At 41.5% G+C, this 20937-nt stretch overlaps 1 protein-coding gene across 1 annotated transcript in view; it reads right to left on the reverse strand.

Moving 5' to 3' along the window:
• Positions 1–20937, reverse strand: part of LOC110088015 (NADH-cytochrome b5 reductase 3) — a 34170-nt gene continuing 13233 nt past the window's right edge. Inside the window, exons 2-9 of the mRNA XM_020810048.3 lie at positions 18702–18833; positions 18094–18166; positions 9759–9865; positions 9079–9208; positions 7354–7437; positions 7168–7253; positions 3298–3397; positions 1–2543 (exon numbers count right to left, since the gene is read on the reverse strand). Coding sequence (XP_020665707.3) covers positions 2371–2543; positions 3298–3397; positions 7168–7253; positions 7354–7437; positions 9079–9208; positions 9759–9865; positions 18094–18166; positions 18702–18833 — 885 coding nt within the window. The 3' untranslated portion in view covers positions 1–2370. The remainder of the gene's footprint in view (positions 2544–3297; positions 3398–7167; positions 7254–7353; positions 7438–9078; positions 9209–9758; positions 9866–18093; positions 18167–18701; positions 18834–20937) is intronic.

Here is a 20937-nt window from a genome sequence, read left to right on the forward strand (position 1 = left end):
TAAGTGATAAGCAAAACTGATTTTATTTCTACCACAAGTAGTTAGAAAAAGGACAGCTGAATAGGCAAAATAAGCTATACAAAACAATTTAAATGAACTGAGGCAGAGTGACTCAGTACATATTTAATAAAAGTAAAGGCTTCTCTGTCCACAGTGATATAAACAATGCACAAAAAAGATAGTTTACATTAACTTCGGTTTATTTTTTGCTACTAGAGCATATTCAACCAAGGAACTAAGTGCACACAGCCGTAGAGCATTTCCAAAGTTTCCTTTCCTCAACCTTCTGCTGTTTCTACTAGAACTAGGCCAAAGACCAGGCAGGACATCATTAACAACTGTGTGAATGACATTTAAAGACCAAACTGAAAACAGCTTTACCTTGGTGTCCCTAGTCAAGCTCATCTTGCCCCCAGCCTCTGCATTCATGCGATTTACTGGCCCTGCTAATTAGAGGACCAGGTTGCAATCCTAACTCTACATGCAACCTCATTGCAGGACCTTAGCATGCTTACCCCCTAATCCTAAGTATCTTTTTGCCTCTTCCTTATAAACTCTGATACATGCTTGTGTGATATATAATGTATTGGAAAGGCTAGGGGATGATGGCTCACCTGGGTGCTTTAAGGCGAGTCACAGAGAGCTGCACTTTGTCATGAAGGAAAGACCTGGCATATAAATTTAGGAAAAAGGGAGAGGTATGCTGAAGCCTTTAAAAAGGAGATTTGTTTGCTCAATTTTAAGAGGTGCTGACAAAAGGACAGATAAGAAACAGGCCAGAAATGGAAAAAACAAGGCGCAGTTGCAGTTGAGTTGCCTGCAAGACAACGTGGGTCTAAACAAATTCTTTGTAAAGTGAATGGGGACTAAAGGCAAGAATTGCTAGTTTCCTCACATAGATACTCTTGAAGTGAATGGGAGACGGTCAAAAACATTTGTTATCCTGCACCTCACCTCATTTCAGTGTGGCTTATGCAGCAATTTTTAAGCTATACGTAGATCCTAAACTTCTTTGAAAAGAAGACAATATCAGAAGTGTTGCCAATTTGAGAACGTGAAGTGTTAGCATGCGCTGACAACATTTGGATACTAAATTTCACTTTTGTGGAAATCCTGCCACAAAATGGCTTGTTTTGTTTAAGTAAACAATATTCAGTGTCCCACTAGCTTGCCTCACAAAAGAAAAGTGGTTTTATATAAAAGGACTACTTTAAAAAGCACAAAACCTCTTGCAGATCGTACAGCATGATACACCACGTTTGGAAACAGCATTCTGATGAGTCTGTTTTCATGTAGATGATGATACAGAACCCTAATATTGTGGAAACTGGGAGTTTATTTTTAAGTACAAAATCATTTTAGACAAGAATATATATCCCTATACTGAAGTTCAGGTAACACATACTCCTTTTCAATTATTTTCAACTCACTGTTTTATCTTACTAGATTGTATCACTGGAAAAACTGACATATCCAAAGTAAAAACTGCATTTTAAAATACCCATAAGGACCTCCTTTCTCCTAATGGTGTTTAGTATTGCAACCTCAGGGACTATTTTCAATCAAACAGATTAAGAAGGATGAAGGAATACCTGTAACTAATGTCTGCCTTGGGAACGGTAAAGAAGAAAGAAATGTGGAGGATACTATTCTGTAATGAGAATTACAGAATAGATGAAATTATGTAAAAATTGAAGATAACTCATCATTGCGTTCTCCGTGTACATGGTGTTTATGAATCTGAATCAAATAAACAGTTTCCCCATAATTAATTTTACTGTGAATCTTGAAATAAAAGCAGCAATGTCATTTTAATTAATGGAAAATGTGCGTTTAATACAACTGCATTTATCCCTCTCATTCTAAAGCTTTTTGGCAGAAGAGGAAAAAATATTTCATATCTTAGAACTGAGAAATCAGGACTACAACTCTCAGAATCCTCAGCCAGCCTGCCCAGTGCTGCCTGGGGATTCTGGAAGTTGCAGTCCAAGAAGAAACTTTCCCAAACCCTGTTTGACGGACAGGTATCCTGCAATGTAGAAACTCTTTGGCATTGCAACAAACCATCTAATTTATTTGATCTATCATGAAACAGTTAAACATACTCCAGTGGCCTTATTACTGGTTTGACAAGCACAGCAAAGCTAAAAATACCATATACAACGCAGTTATCAGTCTACAGAATTTTCAGCATGGCGCTAATAGAGAGACACCAAACTTCTACAGACTATTTGGCTGCCCCTTTGAATGCAGCTCCATGGCTCTGCCACTTTCTCTGCTTTCAGTCTTGATCCCTGTTGTTCCAAAGCGCTTCCTTCCACACTCCTTCACCCACATACACATTTGACTTCATCCTGTTACTCATCCAATTTAGTAGGCAAACCTCATCTCCTTGGCATAGCCCAGTTTATCAAGGTTTGGAATGCAAGCATACTGAATCATGGGAGGAGGACCACACATCAGAATAAGAACATCATCCTGTGGTGGGGGCATGTGGTCTTTAATCATATCTTGATTCACAAATCCTTGGCTGTAATTCCAACCTGAAATAAAGAAGACCACAGTTTTAAGTGGTATCTAGACACACAGAATCAAAGCATTTATTACTAAGGTTAGATGCACAGGCCTAGGTTTCTACTGTCTTTCTGTTTGCAGAAAAGGCAAATCTCTATATTGTCATCTTCTCATTCATCTTTGCCAAAGATCTTACTTGCATGACCATGTCTCATGACAATCCTAGTAGAATTTCTAAGGTATGTGAGATGTTCAAGGAGTGATCAACTACTGCCACATCCCCTCTTTGCTGGGAATTTCTGTGGCTGAACAGAGGTATAAATCCAAGTCTCTTGAGACTGACGCTCTAACCATATCTCCTGCTTCAATGCAACTTTTTGACCATAAGCTTGCCAAAGAATGCTATGGAACCTGAAAGCATTCATGTTGCATGAATTTATAGTTGATTAAAAAAAGCATTAGCCACTTATGTATTTTGAATTATATTTATGCTTATTTATACTTCCTTTCTACAAAACCTCAAAAGCCAACAGCCAAATACGACACAATACTAGCTATTACTATTGAAAGTAAGATGATGATGGGCAACCGTGGATGGGAGGATGTGTGTGCTTTCAGAAAATACAGCATTTGAAAAGCAATGGCTGATTTGCATAGTTTAATTACACTGGAAATTTAATAGACATGGTTTACGCATTCAGAGATTGAAGACGACATGTTATTATAAGCATTGAGAGAAGCAAGATGTGTGAACCACTCCCAGTCACATAATTAACTACTTGCCTTCAGGCGCTCTATCCAAGGTGTACCACAATTTAAAGCGGGCTGAATGCTGAGCCTGGACTTCCTCCAGTTCTGGGCGCAGCAGGATATCATCCTCTGTCTGTTAAAACAAGTGGGGGGAGGGGGAACCACACTTGCATTTTATATTTCTCAGCTCCTTAATGAATTAAACCACCAGCACACGATTTTTTAGTATGTAAGAAAGGAGAAACATTATAAAGTTGAAATAAAAAGCATAAAGTTATCCTGTTAAATTCTGCCACTCTCAAATTTGAAAGATCTATTGATTTGCCTCACTTATCACAACTGAAGTTTTTTATGTGCCTAACACTTAATACATGGGACGTGGTGGCGCTGTGGGTTAACCTTAGAAGCCTCTGTGCTGCAAGGTCAGAAGACCAGCAGTCGTAAGATCAAATCCATATGACAAAGTCAGCTCCCGTCGCTTGTCCCAGCTCCTGCCAACTTAGCAGTTTGAAAGCACGTAAATGCAAGTAGATAAACAGGTACCACCATGGCGGAAAGGTAACGGTGTTCCGTGTCTAGTCATGCTGGCCACGTGACCACAGAAACTGTCTTCGGACAAACACTGGCTCTACGGCTTGGAGACGGGGATGAACACTGCACCCTAGAGTCGGACACAACTGGACTAAATGTCAAGGGAACCTTTACCTAGCACTTAATACATTTCTAGGCAAGAAATAATTCAGGCAGTCTGTTTCTGACATCATTCACTTTGCCATTTTGACATAATCTGCCCTTATTGGACAAAGGTTTCTATCACTACACATAACCCCGTCCCTCAGTATGTCACAATGCAAAGTTCACAGTATTGTCTTAAACCACTTGAAGATTGCACTGTGACTTGAGGACAGCAATTTCCTGATGTAGGGAAACTACAGCACACCTCTTGTTCCAAGGAATGATTCAATGCTTCCAAACAAAACAAAATACAAGCCCACAAAGCAGGGTCTGAAACATTTTTAGCAGCTCTCAGTACTACATAATCACGCAATTTACTCTGTATTGCTAGAGTACCATGGGAGCCCCCTAATCACTACCCTATGCACTTGAGAATGATGAACTATATGTACCTAACTGAACTGAAACAACACCAACTACATGTGGCAACCCCTGATAGGTCTCAAGTCTTTCAGGGTGGTCTCCATTCAGCTTTCCCATTCACTAGTTACAGAGGCCGCAATCTACATGGAAAAAATGGGAGCCAGAAAAATAACAAGACTTCTTTCCCAGCAAATAGAGAAGAGAGGGGAGCAGAGATTCCTTGTTAAAAAGCAAGATTTCCTTTTAAAATAACCATTGCCAACCCAGCATTTGTCTCCTCAGGGACTAGGCTACAGACAAGGCAAAAGAGGCCAAATCATTTGTTCTGGATCCCAAGGTATCCCTGGGGCATGGAAAAATTCCATGAGCAACAGCTTCCCATATTGCAGAAGCAAATTCAGGACAGGAGCTAATAATATATCATGAACTCATAAACTGGAAGAGCCACCAAGGATGACTCTGCAGTTGTTACTGGGGCAATAATATATTGAGATAAATACTACTATGAATGTGGAGTACAGTGTAGCAAATTACTATACAGTGGTGCCCCACATAGCAACGATAATCCATGCAGCAAAAATCGCTGCAAAGCGATTTCGTCACTATGCGGTTTTAAAAAGCCCATAGGAATGCATTGAAATCCCTTCAATGCGTTCCTATGGGCTTAAAACTCACCTTTAAGCGAAAATCCTCCATACGGCGGCCATTTTCGCTGCCCCGGTAAGCGAGGAATCTGGGCGAAAACACAGCGGGCAACCATTTTATTTACCCGGCGGCCATTTTGGAAGCGCCGATCAGCTGTTGGAAAATCATTGCTATGCGATGATCGGTAAGCGAAACAGGGTACCGATAATCGCAAAGCGATTTTTTCCTATTTAAAACATCGCAATGCGATCGCTTTTGCGATCACAAAATCATCGCTATGCGGATTCATAGTTAAACGGGGTGCTCGTTAAGCGAGGCACCACTGTACATAACTGCACATTAAAGAAAAAAAACCTAAAATTGGGATAGATGTACCACATCACTGATTACGGAGACTTGCAGCACATGGTTAAACTGCAGTACTGAAGTCAAGACTCTGCTCATAACTTGAGTTTGATTCCAAAAGGCAGAGGTAGACTCAGCCTTCCATCTTTCTGAAGTCAGTAAATTGAGTACATTGTTCTCTGTTGGGGGTAGTGGTGGGGAGCAATGTGTAATCTGCATAATTAAATTGTGAATTACCCAAAGAGTGCTTTAAAATCTATGGGGCAGTATACAAGCAGCACAGTTTGCTTTAAGTCATATTTAAGACATTCCTATGTTACGAGGATGAGCAGAAAATAAACCACAGTTCACCAGCAAACTACTGGCCAGTTTCAATTACATTAGTCAGAAAAAAATTACCAGGATTCCTGAAATGGATGCTGTAACAAACAGCTTTTCATTAAAGCACTCTTAGAAGAAAAAAAAAATAGTTTCCATTTTATCCAGAGACATGTGCCCGCTTTAAGAAGAGGAGCCCCGACAACAACAATAAACAGAAGAATGGAAAGACCATGTTTAAGCCTCCCACTACACACTCGAGAGTAATTGTGCTTTTGTATATAGAGCCACAATGTTACATTATGCAAAATTATTTGGCGACAAACAACACACTATTATATTTCGAGCTGCAGAGAAGAATTTATCTGCACCTGTTGTTGGGTAAAAAAACTGTTTCTAATCCTGCCTCTGCTACAGGAAGGCTATACTTGGATAGGAATATTTCAAGGCACATGTCACAATGGATAATGTCAAAGTAATTTAGCTAATGAATGCACTGCATTAATGAAAACTAATGAACACTATCGAGACATAAAGAGTACAACATTTAAACTGGCATACAGATAAGTGATTCTTGAATTTTAAATTCAAAAAAGCAAAAAAAAAAGTGTGCTACTTATATACCGCCCCATAGCTCTTCAAGCACTCTCTGGACAGTTTACAAGTTAATTATGTCGGCTACAGATTGCCCCCTTCCACCTCCTGGCGAGCTGGGCACTCATTTTACTGACCTCAGAAGGGTAGAAGGCTGAGTCAACCTTGAGCCGGCTACCTGGAGCTGAACCCCAGGTCATGAGCACAGTTTTGGCTGCAATACAGTGGTTTAACCACTTATTGCAGGTGTGGCTGTGAGTTAAGGGCATGCTTGTTTAGGTCTTGAGGTTACTTTGATTCTGATGTGATGAACTGGAAAAAGATGAGACAATAAAGAGTGGCAGCAATCCTATACATGTCTACTCAAAATAAGGCTCATTAAATTTGGTGTGCTTTGCTCCCAAGGTAAATGCGCACACAGTCGTGCACCCTTAGTTTATTCAGCTTTATGTTGACCTATTAAATCAACTAGAAAGGTTCTATGCTAGAACAGATGAAAGGTCTGTCTACTCTAGTATTCAATTCACAGGGTGGCTAGCAAGTTACCCACTGTCAGACAGCATAGCTGAATGTTAATTCACAACTTCTGAAACACCAGCCAAGCATGTGGCATATCAGTCTGCAAGACCCGCTACTGTAACTGCACATGTTCTGATGGGATACCGTGGAAGAACAACACTTGTGAGCAATTAAAGGTAAAAGTTTAAGGCCACTATTCTAGGCACACTCACCTGGGAGCAAGGGCCACTGAAAATGGTGGACTTTACTTTTGAGTTAACACGCTTAGGGATTGTGCTGTATTAACAACCATCACTACTGACTTTTTTTCTTCACTCAGACAAAACACAACAATTTGTTCATCTTACCATCACACCACAAGTAAAACCAAGGACACCTATTTACCTGGTTAGCAAAGAGCAAGTGACAGACAGTGGGATCATCTTTGTCCTTCGTTATAGCTCGGATCAGTTGCAGCATAGGGGTAATTCCTTCCAGGAAACAAAAACAAATGAACAGAATTGAACAAAACTCAACAAGACCACAAGAAAACCATCAGCAAGAAAGAAGGCAAACAAGTCTCTCAGATACCTGTTCCACCTGCTATCATCCCAACATATTTCACGTGCTTGAGAACTGGTTCTGATTTCTTATCAGGACGAATGGCAAATACGCCTGCAGGAATGACAAGAACATGGGTTAAGGGATTACATCTGTGAGTTAGATGCAGAATGCAAATGAAGGAACTGGAAAACACAACAGATAAGCACACTCTTTTCTATCTTGAAATTAGATTGGATGTCAACTGGAGAAAAAAATGCTTATTGCGTCTTTTTTGTCACCAGGATAAGAACATACTCTCCGTTATCCTTATAAAAAAGGATAAAACTATCAATGGCTACATATGTTAACCTCCATTTCTGTGGCAGCATGTCCTCTCTGAACATGTGAAGCATGTGCAGGCGAGTTCTTACCCTCATGTCCTCTCTGAGGGATTCCAATGGGCAGTGGGATAAGACTGGTGGGAACATCATGCTCTACCCTGAAGGCAGCTTCCAGAGGCAAGACCACTATGGCTTCACCTTAAGAGAATGTGCTGCAGTAAATGCACTCCCCCTTCCTTCTTCCTACACCATCAAGGGAGGAAATCAATCATGGTTTGTAACTTACCAGTTCCTGTTTCTGAACAGGAGACTGTAGCTTGTTAAAAACCCTGACTACGCAACGTAATTCCTCCCACTGCAGATCAGAGTATACAAAGTCAAGGCTCACTGCAATAATTTTCATAATGGAACTGCATACACTCAGAGCTCCTTTGGTTTCTGATCTGACTTAGGAAGTATACTTTTAGAGTTCTTTGTATTGTCTGAAAATGAGATAATGTATCTCTATAAGCAGTCTGTCCCGTTACACACTCAATTTGGATGATCCAAGGAACTCTAAGACCCATATAATACCTGTTCAGTTTACTGGGAAAGAAAAGGCTATCGCCTTTAATGGTGAAGACGATTCTGAGGGCTATTGCCATATCGTGGCCAATCAGGTTATGGGCCATCCAGCATCAAGCCAAAAACGAAACCCCCCCCTTTTTTTTTCAGTGTTGTGAACTACATGTCTTACTTTTGTCATGTCATGTTCTTCTGTTATTCGGAAGGCCAGACAGACACAAGGAAGACCCGGATGACTCCATCTTCAGCAGTTCTCTACATGAGATGATTCCAGCAGCCTCCACTTCTCATGCCTCTGCTTGCCAACTGGTCTGACCAATTCCTGTACACCTACTAAAAAAGCCTTAACTTCTTTTGCATCTAAATAAACTACCCCAGGTCCTTGCACAGCAGGAGTGGACAAAGGGAAACCTATGGCCCGCATGAAGTCCTCCTCCTGGCTTTTTTGAATCCCCTTGGCCGCCCCTCTGCTCCCTTGCTAGGAAAGAAGATGCATATTTTGGTCAAGAAAGTTCACTGCCTGTTGCCAGAAATCTCCAGGAGCAGCCATTATCTCCACCAACAAAATGTGGCTATGTGAGCACGATTTTTAAAAACTCTCTTCATTATCTCTTCCTCCACTTTTTTTGTTGTGGCAATGCAGGCTTTGTAGCAATGCTGGGGTGGAAAAATGTTCCCTGGGGCCCCCACCCCACCCACTATTTACTACATTTCAAAGTGGCAGCATATTTTCCTAAACAGAATTAATGTTCCTTGTCCTTAAGAAAAACTAGAGTCTCATTCTGTTCCTAAAAGACCAATGACAAAGCAAAGAAGCTGTATTCTCTGGTTTGTAGGAATGTATCTTATTTATAAAATTCAGCCTTGCCTTTCCCCTTGTAGACAAGCAGTCCATTGGGTCCACGGAAATCAATGGTGTCTCCCGTCTTAAGGCTTTCAAGGTACTGTGACATTTTCCCTCCCTCAGGGAATTTGGGGTGAACACCTTTGAAATATATCTATATGAAAAGGAGAAAGAAACAAAAAATTGGGTAAGGAAACAAAAACTGGTTTACAAATCTGCAGAAGTCGTAAGGTGCTACATGGTAACATGAGGAGGATAAAAATGCCTTGGAGTGTGATCGAACTGGCATATGGTTCAGATTTTGTGGCAAGGTCTGGTGTGAACTATTTCCTGGTAATTGTAAGAAGTACAAGCAATAATGCTCCAGCCCAACCCCAATGTTTTTATTCCGGCCATAAGGCTACTACTTTCTGGGGTTTCCCCAATGGATAGAAGGGCCACTTTAAGAGAGATCACTCCCGGCAAAGCAAGCCTTTCTGGTGCGATCAGATGTGTACCTTTCTCACTGTCTGCTCGCACACTCATTCACACACACTATAAATCCAGTTCAACATAAATTTACAAAATGAAGGATATTTTGTGATTATACACAAAAATTACAAAGAAGACTAAATACAGGACAGATATCGCTGTTCAGACCGTACTTCAAGTTATTATTGATCTTGATAAGATAACCCTCTGTAGCTAAAATTGACAGTGTTTACCTTTACAACAAGATCCACGTAACCTTTGTCATCATCACTGCTGACTGGTGTGTAGGGTCTGATTACTAGATTTCCATCAATTCTTGTGGAGAGGTAAATGTGCTGCCCTAAAGGTAAACCAAAATATGACATGTTAATTGTGAGGAAATTGGATGGGTTATGTCCTTCCCCGGGGCTATTACAGGTGGCGCTTTTCTGCATAAGAAAACTTGTTTTGTTCTGTTTCAGACTGCACCAATGCTGAGCCAGAGACATCACATTCCATTCCTAATTGCTTGTTAGCAGAGGATCTCATGAGAACTGAAAGAAGGGGTTGAGAGAAGTTACACTTTGAGGGTGAACCTGATTGGATTGGAGGAACATGGATTTAAGATCTAGCAAGTGGCTAGTTAAGGGCTGCTTTTTTTGTCAAGCTAGCTATCCTTTCATCTGTCTGCTACAGGAGATGGATTAGGCAGAGAGACACAGTAGCAGAGATTCAGTCATAATTACTTAGCTGAAAAATAGTTTTAGGCAGAAGTAGTTTTTATTATTTTATGGGGAATGCTTTCATAGAGCTCACTTAATTATCCGAATATGCATTGTTTATTGCTTTTTCATTGTTTTGGAACTATATAACTATCTTTTTGAATTCTTTATACTTTTTTTACAACATAATTATATATCGCTGATATATACACATTTTACCCAAATGTGATCCTTGGGGAAAAGATGGTTTGAGTGTCTGAAGAAGGTGCCTTGGCCAAGAGGGTATCTTCATTAAATTTATTATTCTGGGTGGTCTACCTTGTCTGGTTAGTGTGCTAAAATAGGAAGTGCACAATCAGAAACGAATCCTGTCTTGGGTAAGGAGACAGGTGGAAAAGCTTGACCATGGTGCTAATCCATGCACCCTCTGGATCTCACCCAGCCTGGGGTTGAAAGGGTGGCGAGTATAGTACTAGAGAGCCTTCTTCACCAAATGGGATGCCCTTATGAGATTCCTTACATTAATCATACAGTTATAAAGCAGCTTAAGAAACATGTTCTTCTTCCAGTTATTTATCTTTATTACTCCACATTCCCTCTCTCAAAAGTAGAAGTCTATTTATTTTTACAACAAGCCTGCACGATAGGCGAGAACAAGAAACAATTACTGGCCTACAGCAAGCGTCACTGCTAAGTGGGGATCTGAACCTGGATCTCCGAAGTTCAAAACGCATCACTAGGATTGTTCTAATTTAACTGTCCCTCCAAGCACTCAGCTGACAAGACTTGCTCAGCACCAAAACTGCTTGTAGTTCCAGTCATATTTCTCTCTCTTCCCCATGAGCACCTTCTAGGTACGTAACATATTCTGGGGGCCACCAATTAAGCATTCTTCCTCTATAGCAGTGGTTCCCAACCTTGGGTAACCCAGGCATTCTTGGACTGCAGTTCCCAAAAAAAAACCAGCCAGTGCAGCTAATGGACTACTGCTAAAGGTGTGAGCAACTGGAGAAAATGTGAATACCCCGCAGCATTTTCTATTTTCTGAACTACAAGCAAAGCAAGCAAGCATTCACTGTGCCACTTCTGTTCCTTTTAATTTCACTGCAAATATTATGCATTCATTCATTCATTTAACTTATATGCCACCCACACTACCCAAAGGTCTCTTACAACAATTTAAATACAGCAAAAAGATAAAACAATTAAAATACAATTAAAAATACAGTACTCTAAAAATTGCAATCAGGACCCACAGTTGATATTATTTCAATTAAAAACTTTCTGGAACAGGAAAGTTTTGACTTGGTGCCGAAACATCAACTTTGGCGCCAGATGAATCTGACTTGGGATGGCGTTCCATAGTCTGGGGGCAGCTGCCAAAAAGACCCTTTGTCTACAAGCCATCCCTCTTACCTCCTTGAGGGACGGCTCTTTCAGGAGGGGCCCCTGGCATCTGTTGCATCAGTAACCTCTCACATATCCACAGTATAACTTTTTTAAAAAAACATGCCACCTTGGGTTTTCAGTGGCTTCAGCTGCTCTTGCCACTGTCCATTCCTTTACAGAATTTGAACAAAGAGGGCCAGAGCAATGCCTGCTCTGGCTGTCTCCAGAAGACCAAAGTAGCAGCTGCCTTTAATTGTGGATTAAGTTACCACTCAGCTACCAAAACAAGAAAACAAACTGTGCTGCAACTGGGGAGGGTGTTAGGGCTTACTAGTGCCCTCTGATCAGTCTCCTGCCAAAAGGCTCCATAAAGCAGGCCGTGAAGGCTGTGCTACTCTTCTTCTGTTCCCCACACTGCTATTTTTTAAATCCAAATGGGAGGTGGGCAGAAGTCAAGAGACAAAAGAGTATTTTGCTACACTGTGAGTTTGGGTAGACTGTCCCCTAAAAGCAGCATCCAGAATCCTACTAACTATTTACATGGGAATTACATGTACAGTGGTGCCTCGCATAGCGATCGCTCCGTATAGCGATGAAATCGCTTTGCGATGGACTTTTTGCCATCGCAAAAGTGATCACTTTGCGATGGTCCCTATGGGGAAATTTCGCTTTGCGATGATCGCAGGGAAGCGATCATCGCAAAGCCTTCATTTTCGGCCAGCTGATCGGCGGTTTCAAAATGGCCGCCCACTGTGTTTCCTCGCTTAAGAGGCACAGAAAATGGCTGCCGCTATGGAGGATCTTCGCTTAAAGGTGAGTTTTTAGCCCATAGGAACACATTAATCACGGTTTAATGCATTTCTATGGGCTTTTTATTTTCGCTTAGTGATGTTATCGCTTAGCAGTGATTTTTTTCTGCACGGATTACATCGCTAAGCGAGGCACCACTGTAATGTGTAAATAGTAACTGTGACAACCCCAGACCTACTGGAGTATGCCACACTATAAATATGCTGCCACCAACCATTCCCTATAAGGAGTCACACAGACCAGGAATGGATTTTACTAAATAAAAGAACAAGGTTTATTGAAAAGACAAACAGGGTAAATAAAAAGATCAGGTAAATAGGATAATGTAACGTGGCATAGTCCCAACCATATACATATAACAGTTTGGTTCACACAGAACACTTTAAAGTAAAGCACAGACCCTGAACCTATCAGTTCTGGCTACCTATAAAGAAACCTGAACCTATCAGGTATGTACTAACTGACACACAGTTGTACTCAGTCTGACACACAGACTCCCACTCCTCACTCTCCACATCAGTTCCAAATATATATACAGTACAGCTCCTCCCCCTGATGTCCCGCCTTCCACTCCCCATAGGATGGAACTTTCCCTCCAAACCCATGACAGACAGGTACCATCAGTGCTGTATGTAACACCTCCCCTCTTTATAAGTTGTTTTGCAGGGGAAAAGCTAAAGTGCTTTTCTCCAAAAAACAACCAGGATCAAACACATAAAATAGTTATACATTAACACAATCCCATACTTACACTCTAGGTTAAACATATCAATTAGGCATTTAAACATTCATATTTACAATACATTAAGTTACCTTTATTAATACAAACCAAGCATGTTTAATAAACAGGTACATTTAACTTTTGGTCACCAAAATATACATAGTCCATGGTTTCTTCGCCGTCTTCACTCGTCGGGTCTTCTTGACAAGGCGTCAGCAACACAGTTCATTGACCCTCTAACCACCTTCACTTCAAAGTCATAATCTTGCAGGTTTAAAGCCCACCTCATAAGTTTACTATTGTGGGTTTTCATTGTCTTTAACCACTGCAGTGGTGAGTGGTCAGTGCACAGAACAAAATGTCTTCCCCAGATGTAAGGTTTGGCCTTCTGGATCGCGTAGACTATGGCCAGGCACTCCTTTTCCACGGTTGCCAAATGTCTCTCACCTTTCTGGAGTTTCCTACTCAGGTAGGACACTGGATGCTGGTCACCATTTTCATCCTCCTGGCAAAGAACTGTTCCTACCCCGCTGTTAGACGCATCGGTGTAGATGATGAACTCCCGGTCGAAGTCTGGAGCACGCAGCACTGGATAATTGATGAGCGCCTCCTTCAACCTCCGGAACGCCTCCTCACAGTCGCTGGTCCACGGGATGCGGTCATCAGTCTTCTTCCGCGTCAGATCGGTCAGCGGAGTCGCCATCTCGCTAAACCTCGGGATGAACTTTCTGTAGTAGCCCACCAACCCAAGAAATGATTTTACTTTTTTCTTGGTGTTGGGTCTGGGCCAATCACGAACGGCTTCTATCTTGGCCTCTAGGGGTTTGATCACTCCTCCCCCTACTATGTGACCCAAGTATTTTATTTCTGGGCTACCCAGCTGCAGTTTGTTCTCTTTGCAGGGCCTAGGCCAAAGCACTTCCTCCCCTGGGTTAAAGTGCCTCTCCCTGGCTTTCTGGTCATACCAGGTTTTCTGTCTGACCTTCTGAGCTTGCAGGTTCTCTGCCGCTAGCTCTAGGTTTCTCTTTAGGTCATTCATTAAAGAGTCTATATATGTCACTACATCTTGTGGGTCATCCTGGGTGATCTGCTCCCAATTTTGTTTGATTAAATCAAGTGGACCTTTCACCCTTCTCCCAAACAAAAGTTCAAATGGACTGAACCCGGTACTAGCTTGTGGCACTGATCGATAAGCAAACAAAAGGGATTGCAGCTTCTGGTCCCAATTGTTTGGATTCTCTGCCAAGTAAGCCCTAATCATGCGCATCAGAGTCCCATTGAACTTCTCCGTTAACCCATTACTTTCAGGGTGATAGGCAGTGGTTTCCTTGTGTTTAATTCCACAGATTTGCCATAACCGTTTCATGAGCTTTGATGTAAACGATGTGCCCAAATCTGTGATTATTTCTGAGGCAAATCCCATCCTGGACATATACCCCACCAAGGCATCTGCCACTGTGTTAGTTTCAATGTTAGTCAAGGGAATGGCTTCGGGGTACCTCGTGGCATGGTCCACAATGGTGAGAATGAACCGGTTCCCCCTCTTTGTGGCCTTGGGCAAAGGTCCCACAATATCCACTCCTATACATTTGAACGGGGTGTCAATCACAGGCAAAGGGCACAACTTCGCTTTGGTCCTGTCACGGTTATTCCCCTGCCTCTGACACACATCACATTGTTTACAGAACTCCTTGATCTGCTTCCCTATTTCAGGCCAGTAAAAATTTTGTGTGATTCTCTGCTGTGTTTTGTTCACCCCTAAGTGCGCAGCAAACATGTCAGAGTGCCCCCTTTGTAAGATCATGGGGCGATACTTTTCAGGTACCACTAGCTGACTTCTGATCCCATCTCCCCCTTTTGAGACATTCCTCATGGTCTCTCTATATAAAATTCCCTTTTTCTCGCGAAATCTCGCTGGGGTTTCAGGTGTTAGCTGGGTGTCTGTCACCTGTTCAAAACACTTTTGGAGAGTGGCGTCGGCCTTTTGCTCTTGGCCAAATTTGCTGTCTGTGGTTAAGGTTTCTACCACAGCTTCGGAACTATCCTCATCTGCTTCAGCCTTGGGCTCTCCAGTACCCCCCTGAACTGTCCCCGTGGTAGCTTGTGAGCGTGTAATCACTAGCACCCGTTTCACATGTTCAGCCAGGTCATTTCCCACGAGCACGGCTGCTGGCAAAGTCGATGAAATCGCTAGCCGCCAAACTCCCCTCCAGCCTTGAAAGCTCACAGGTACCTCAGCTACTGGCAGTGAGATCACCTGTCCCTCAATCCCTGCCACCTTCAAGCTCTCATTTGGGATTATATACTCCCTAGGAATAATGTCTGGATGGCACAGGGTCACCTGGGAACAAGTATCCCTTAGCCCCCTATACTGATGGTCAAGTATTCCTACGTCCACCCCTGCGGTCTCAAACAACTGCGAATCTGTCCTCACTAGTAAGCAGCGCTTGACCTCCACAAGAGGACCATTTTCCCCAGCCTGATCAGCAGATGTCACTGGTCCAGATTGAGTAGCCATGGTAACAGGCTCCCTCAATGGCAAGGAGCTTTGCTCTTTCTGGACACAGAACACAGCTTTTGGCTTGGTTCCACTCAAATCATGAGGCAAATTTCCCTTTAGCTGCTTCCATTTCTCACACTCTGAGATTAGATGGCCCTTTCCCTGACAGAAATAACATTTTCTGCTGTACTTGGAGTCTTTCTCATCTGGTTTTGGTTTTCCCTCCAAAATCTGAGGTCTAGGTGGTTTCATGTCTGAGGGCTTCCCTTCAACATTATTGTTATTCCTATTGTTATTATTGTTCTGGTTCATCATTTCCAATTTTCTTAACTCAAACGCCATCCTTTCTTTTTCCAGAGCAATTTTCTCTCTCTCTAATCTTTCTTCTTTTTCCATTCTCTCTCTCTCTAATTCGAATTGTCTCTGTTTCTCCCTTTCCCTTTCCTCCATTTCCCTCACCCGCAGCTCATGCTGTTGGGCTAGGCGCATTCTTCTGAGTTCTGAGGTCTGTTCTCCCGTGTTCTCATCCTGCACTGAGCCAAATTCTTCCTCAGAACCTTGGTCTACCTGTGGATCTCTCACTTCACCCATTTCTGCCATTTGGCTTCGAGTCAAGGGCATAATCCCCCCAGAACAGGCTGCCTTCAAAAGTCAAGCCTCAAAATAAAACGACGACTTTTTTCCTTTTGCCTCAGGAACAGCCTTCTATAGATTGCTGCTGTTCTTTCAGCACTAACTTGCAACTGTTGCCAGGCAGAATTCACCCCCTCTGCTAGGCCTCTCAGCAGACAGGCTAGATCACTGTTACTTCACACAGCTTTGCCTCAGCCCTTTCCCGCCAAAACGGGTTGCCTCAGAGCTCCCTAATCTAGTCTCCCCAATCTGAGTTGGCACGTTCTTCCACTAGCGTACCTCCCCGTGAGGTAAGCCTAGAAGATTACCTACGCGCTCTCAGATTTTCCCTGACTAGACCCCCCTTGCTCTGGGCACACTTGCCAAGGCTTTGCTGAACCACTGGACAACTGGACCAGTCGTATCCCACACGCTGGACACCAATCAATGTGACAACCCCAGACCTACTGGAGTATGCCACACTATAAATATGCTGCCACCAACCATTCCCTATAAGGAGTCACACAGACCAGGAATGGATTTTACTAAATAAAAGAACAAGGTTTATTGAAAAGACAAACAGGGTAAATAAAAAGATCAGGTAAATAGGATAATGTAACATGGCATAGTCCCAACCATATACATATAACAGTTTGGTTCACACAGAACACTTTAAAGTAAAGCACAAACCCTGAACCTATCAGTTCTGGCTACCTATAAAGAAACCTGAACCTATCAGGTATGTACTAACTGACACACAGTTGTACTCAGTCTGACACACAGACTCCCACTCCTCACTCTCCACATCAGTTCCAAATATATATACAGTACAGCTCCTCCCCCTGATGTCCCGCCTTCCACTCCCCATAGGATGGAACTTTCCCTCCAAACCCATGACAGACAGGTACCATCAGTGCTGTATGTAACAGTAACAATGAACTACTACCAGGTAACTAGTTGTGCCGCACTTAGGCCAGCATAAATATTAATCACATTTCAAAAGAGAGGAACTCCTTTTGTTTAGCTAGCTATATACAAGGTCAGGTTTCCCATGTGGGAAAAGAACATGAAACATGCCATGGATGCATGAAAGCATGTTCTACAATTCCTATAAAACACTAAAAGAAATAAGACTAGAACAACACTACCTGCCACTTTTGGCAATTTTTCAAACAAATCAACAAGTTACTTTCCACTAGTATCTTATAGAACAGATGATTTGAAAACAACAACTTTGGTAAAGAGAGCCAGGGAGAAGGTCTAGGGATGGGATGTTTGCATTTTCTAAACTACAAATATTAAAATTTTCCATTCTAGGAGGTCTACCTACCCTACTGGCCTTTTGCAAATATCTAAATATGATGCACCTGTGAGAAAGGCCAAAATTAGAAGGCTTTGAGGTTTAGCTAGGTCAAGCTCCACCAAAATGTCCTTCTCAAAAAGAAAGCTCCCAGGTAGCTGTAGGGCAGGACACAGCTAGAGCTTGGCCTAATTTAGGCCTTCCTTTCAGGTGTATCACATCCAGGTATTGGCAAGTTGCCTGTAAGGTAGATAGAGCTCCCAAAATGGGAAATTGTGGTATCTGTAGTTTTAAAAAAATCTGAAAATCCCAACCCTAGGAAACTCATTTCTCTGAACCTTACTCCTTTCAGCAATGGAGCAAAGCAGTCACAGGTTTGGAAATGCAAAGGAAAAGCTGAAGCAGCTGCTAAGGAATCCTTCCAGCCTAGCTCTTCAAGTCCACCAAATGATCTAGATCTAATTTTCTTTTGCTGCCTTCTCTCTGCCTTAGATAAACGTACGAAGTTATCATTTTTGATATATAAACAACATACCAATGGGAAGGCCTAGAATGTGTTCTGGCGTTGGCAGAGCAAACCGAAATCTTCTGGTATCATGACTGATGATCTGAAAAGACAACAGCAGTCAAGTCAGTCCTCTAGATGATCTCCAACCAAACTTACATTTTTTTCCAGCCCAAAATATTTATAACTGGAATATTAATAAATTTTCAGCAAGGACTGTTTATTTAGGAAACAAACATGCTTGTACATACAGTGGCTAAACAAGGCTATCTACTCCTTTCATTCCAAAATGTGTGATCAGCACCCACCACAGAATTGCCAAGATATCTGACAATCCAAAACAAGGGCTTAGGTAAAATGATATACACATTTAAAACACACACATGTACACATGACACATCATCACAGTCCTATCACTTCATAAGGCAAAAGTGATTTGGGTACTTTTTATTCTGTGCACCAGAAATATACTCCACAAAAAGTCGAGAAATATATTTCTAGTGGAGAAATATATTTCTTATAGTATACACAGTCTTATACTTACATATGCTAACATTATTACACCCCTTAAAACTGAGCAATTTTCTGTCCCAGGGTGCATGCACAGAAGGACTGGCGCTAATGTGATTATTTCTTACCTCTTTGTCGATCAGCCTTAATGCATATTTCACATCTGGATTCTCCAGAGTAATGGCAGGCTGAGGCTTGGAGAAGAGCCTCATGATCAAGCTGAACACAAAATATACAGGGGATAACGCAACTCTTCCCAACTGTAACATAAAAAGGAGAAGGACTTTCAACTTACTTCTGCACTTCAAAAGATGAGCAGAAATTAGTCTCAATAAACAGCTGTGAGTAAAGAATCTCAGAGAATCTCTTTATGAGCAATAAACAGTATGAACAAGGCACTCTGAAGACTAGAATACATCAGCAGCTGATAGAAAGAACCATCACATTCCACATATAACATACAGTGGTGCCTCACTTAACAATTGCCTCGTTTAGCGATGTTTTTGCTTAACAATGGGGTTTTTTTTAAAAAGAATTCTATGCATCATTTAACGATGTTTCCTATGGGCGATTTTCGCTTAGCGATTTTGGGACCATGCTTCACATAGCGAATGCATTTTTAGGTCCCCTGTTTCACTTAACGATGTTTGTTTTTTCAATTTTAAAAGTGTCTTAAAATGTCCAAAAACGTTTTAAATGCTTGGAATCGTTAGTGCACCTTCTAAAACGTGTGCAAACTTAATTTGGCTTTGATCTGACTTTTCGTTAATTTTTGGTGAATTTTTTTCTCCCCCATAGGAAAGCATTGAAATCAACTTTTGACAGCTGTCAAAAGTTGGGCTCAATGCATTTCAATGGGGGAGGAAAAAATTCACAATAAATTAATGAAGACTCAGAACAAAGCCAAACTAGATTTCCACACGATTTTGAAGGTGCTCTAATGAACCCAAGCATTTAAAACAGTTGCTGACTTTTCGTTAATTTTATGTGATTTTTTTTCTCCCCCATTGGAAACAATGGAGCCCAACTTTTGACAGCTCCATTGCTTCCTATGGGGGAGAAAAAATGCACAATAAATTAACAAAGACTCAGAAACTGTTTTAAATGCTTGGATTCGTTAGAGCACCATGCTAAACCTGTGCAAACGTAGTTTGGCTTCGTTCTGAGTCTTCGTTAATTTTTTGTGAATTTTTTTCTCCCCCATAGGAAAGCATGGAGCTGTCAAATTTTGACAGCTGTCAAAAGTTGGTGGGGGGGGAAAATCTGCAAAAATTAACGAAAAGTCAGATCAAAGCCAAATTAAGTTTGCACCCGTTTTAGAAGGTGCACTAACGATTCCAAGCATTTAAAACAGTTTTTGAACCTTTTAAGACACACTTAAATTTGCAAAAACGGACATTGCAAAACCATTGAAATGCATTGAATAGGCTTCAATGCATTCCAATGGAGGAAACACTATCGCTTAACGATGTTTCCTATGGGTTTTTTCGCTTAAGGACGGCAATCCGTGCCTATTGGAATGGATTAACCGGTTTTCAATGCATCTCTACGGGAAAACGCGTTTTGCTTAACGATGTTTTCACATAGCGATGGTTTTTTTGGAACCAATTAACAATGTTAAGCGAGGCACCACTGTATTTATGCAAAAGCAACACATATTGTATTAAACATACTCATTTATTCTTATTAAAATGACAAGGGCAGACAATACTTAATTTGCTGGGAGCCATTAATATGAAAAGAGATTGGGTGAAAAATACTTTTCTATATAGCTACCAAAGAATTTTCAAATTAGTTATTGGTTACCTCAGTAATTCTTCCAACAATCAGATATGCTCATATTATTATCCCCATATTTCAACTGTACGAGGAGACAGGAATTAAGGCTCAGAGAAAGGGACTCACTCAAGGCCAAATAATGAATTTGCTGCTGAGATGGTATCCAAACTGGAGAATTTCCAGCTCATATTCAAATATTTCAGCAAATTTTCTGTCATCCACAAGCATACATGCCGTCATACTATCTCCCTATTTCTGAGGAGGAAGACATCCCAAGACTCAGGATTACACAGCAAATACAAAGAGGGGCAGAGTTAATGACGTCCTTTGGCTGAGAGGATTTTGGAGAGTTGTGGTGTTTTTGTGTGTAAAACACAAACAGTAAGCAATTGCTACTTCATATCAAATCTCCAAAGTGCCTTGAAACAACTTACACCTTGCTCTCTTCCCACTTCTTCAAGAGCTAGCTCTGTTTTTCGTATAGCTGCACACCTGATCCCTGCCTTCAGCTGTGTATGTCATTGTTCCCAAGACATCACTTATATAACCAGTTGAATAAATTATACCCTGACACTTCTAACCATC

Source organism: Pogona vitticeps, chromosome 5 (assembly GCF_051106095.1).
Source record: "Pogona vitticeps strain Pit_001003342236 chromosome 5, PviZW2.1, whole genome shotgun sequence".
NCBI lineage: Eukaryota > Metazoa > Chordata > Lepidosauria > Squamata > Agamidae > Pogona > Pogona vitticeps.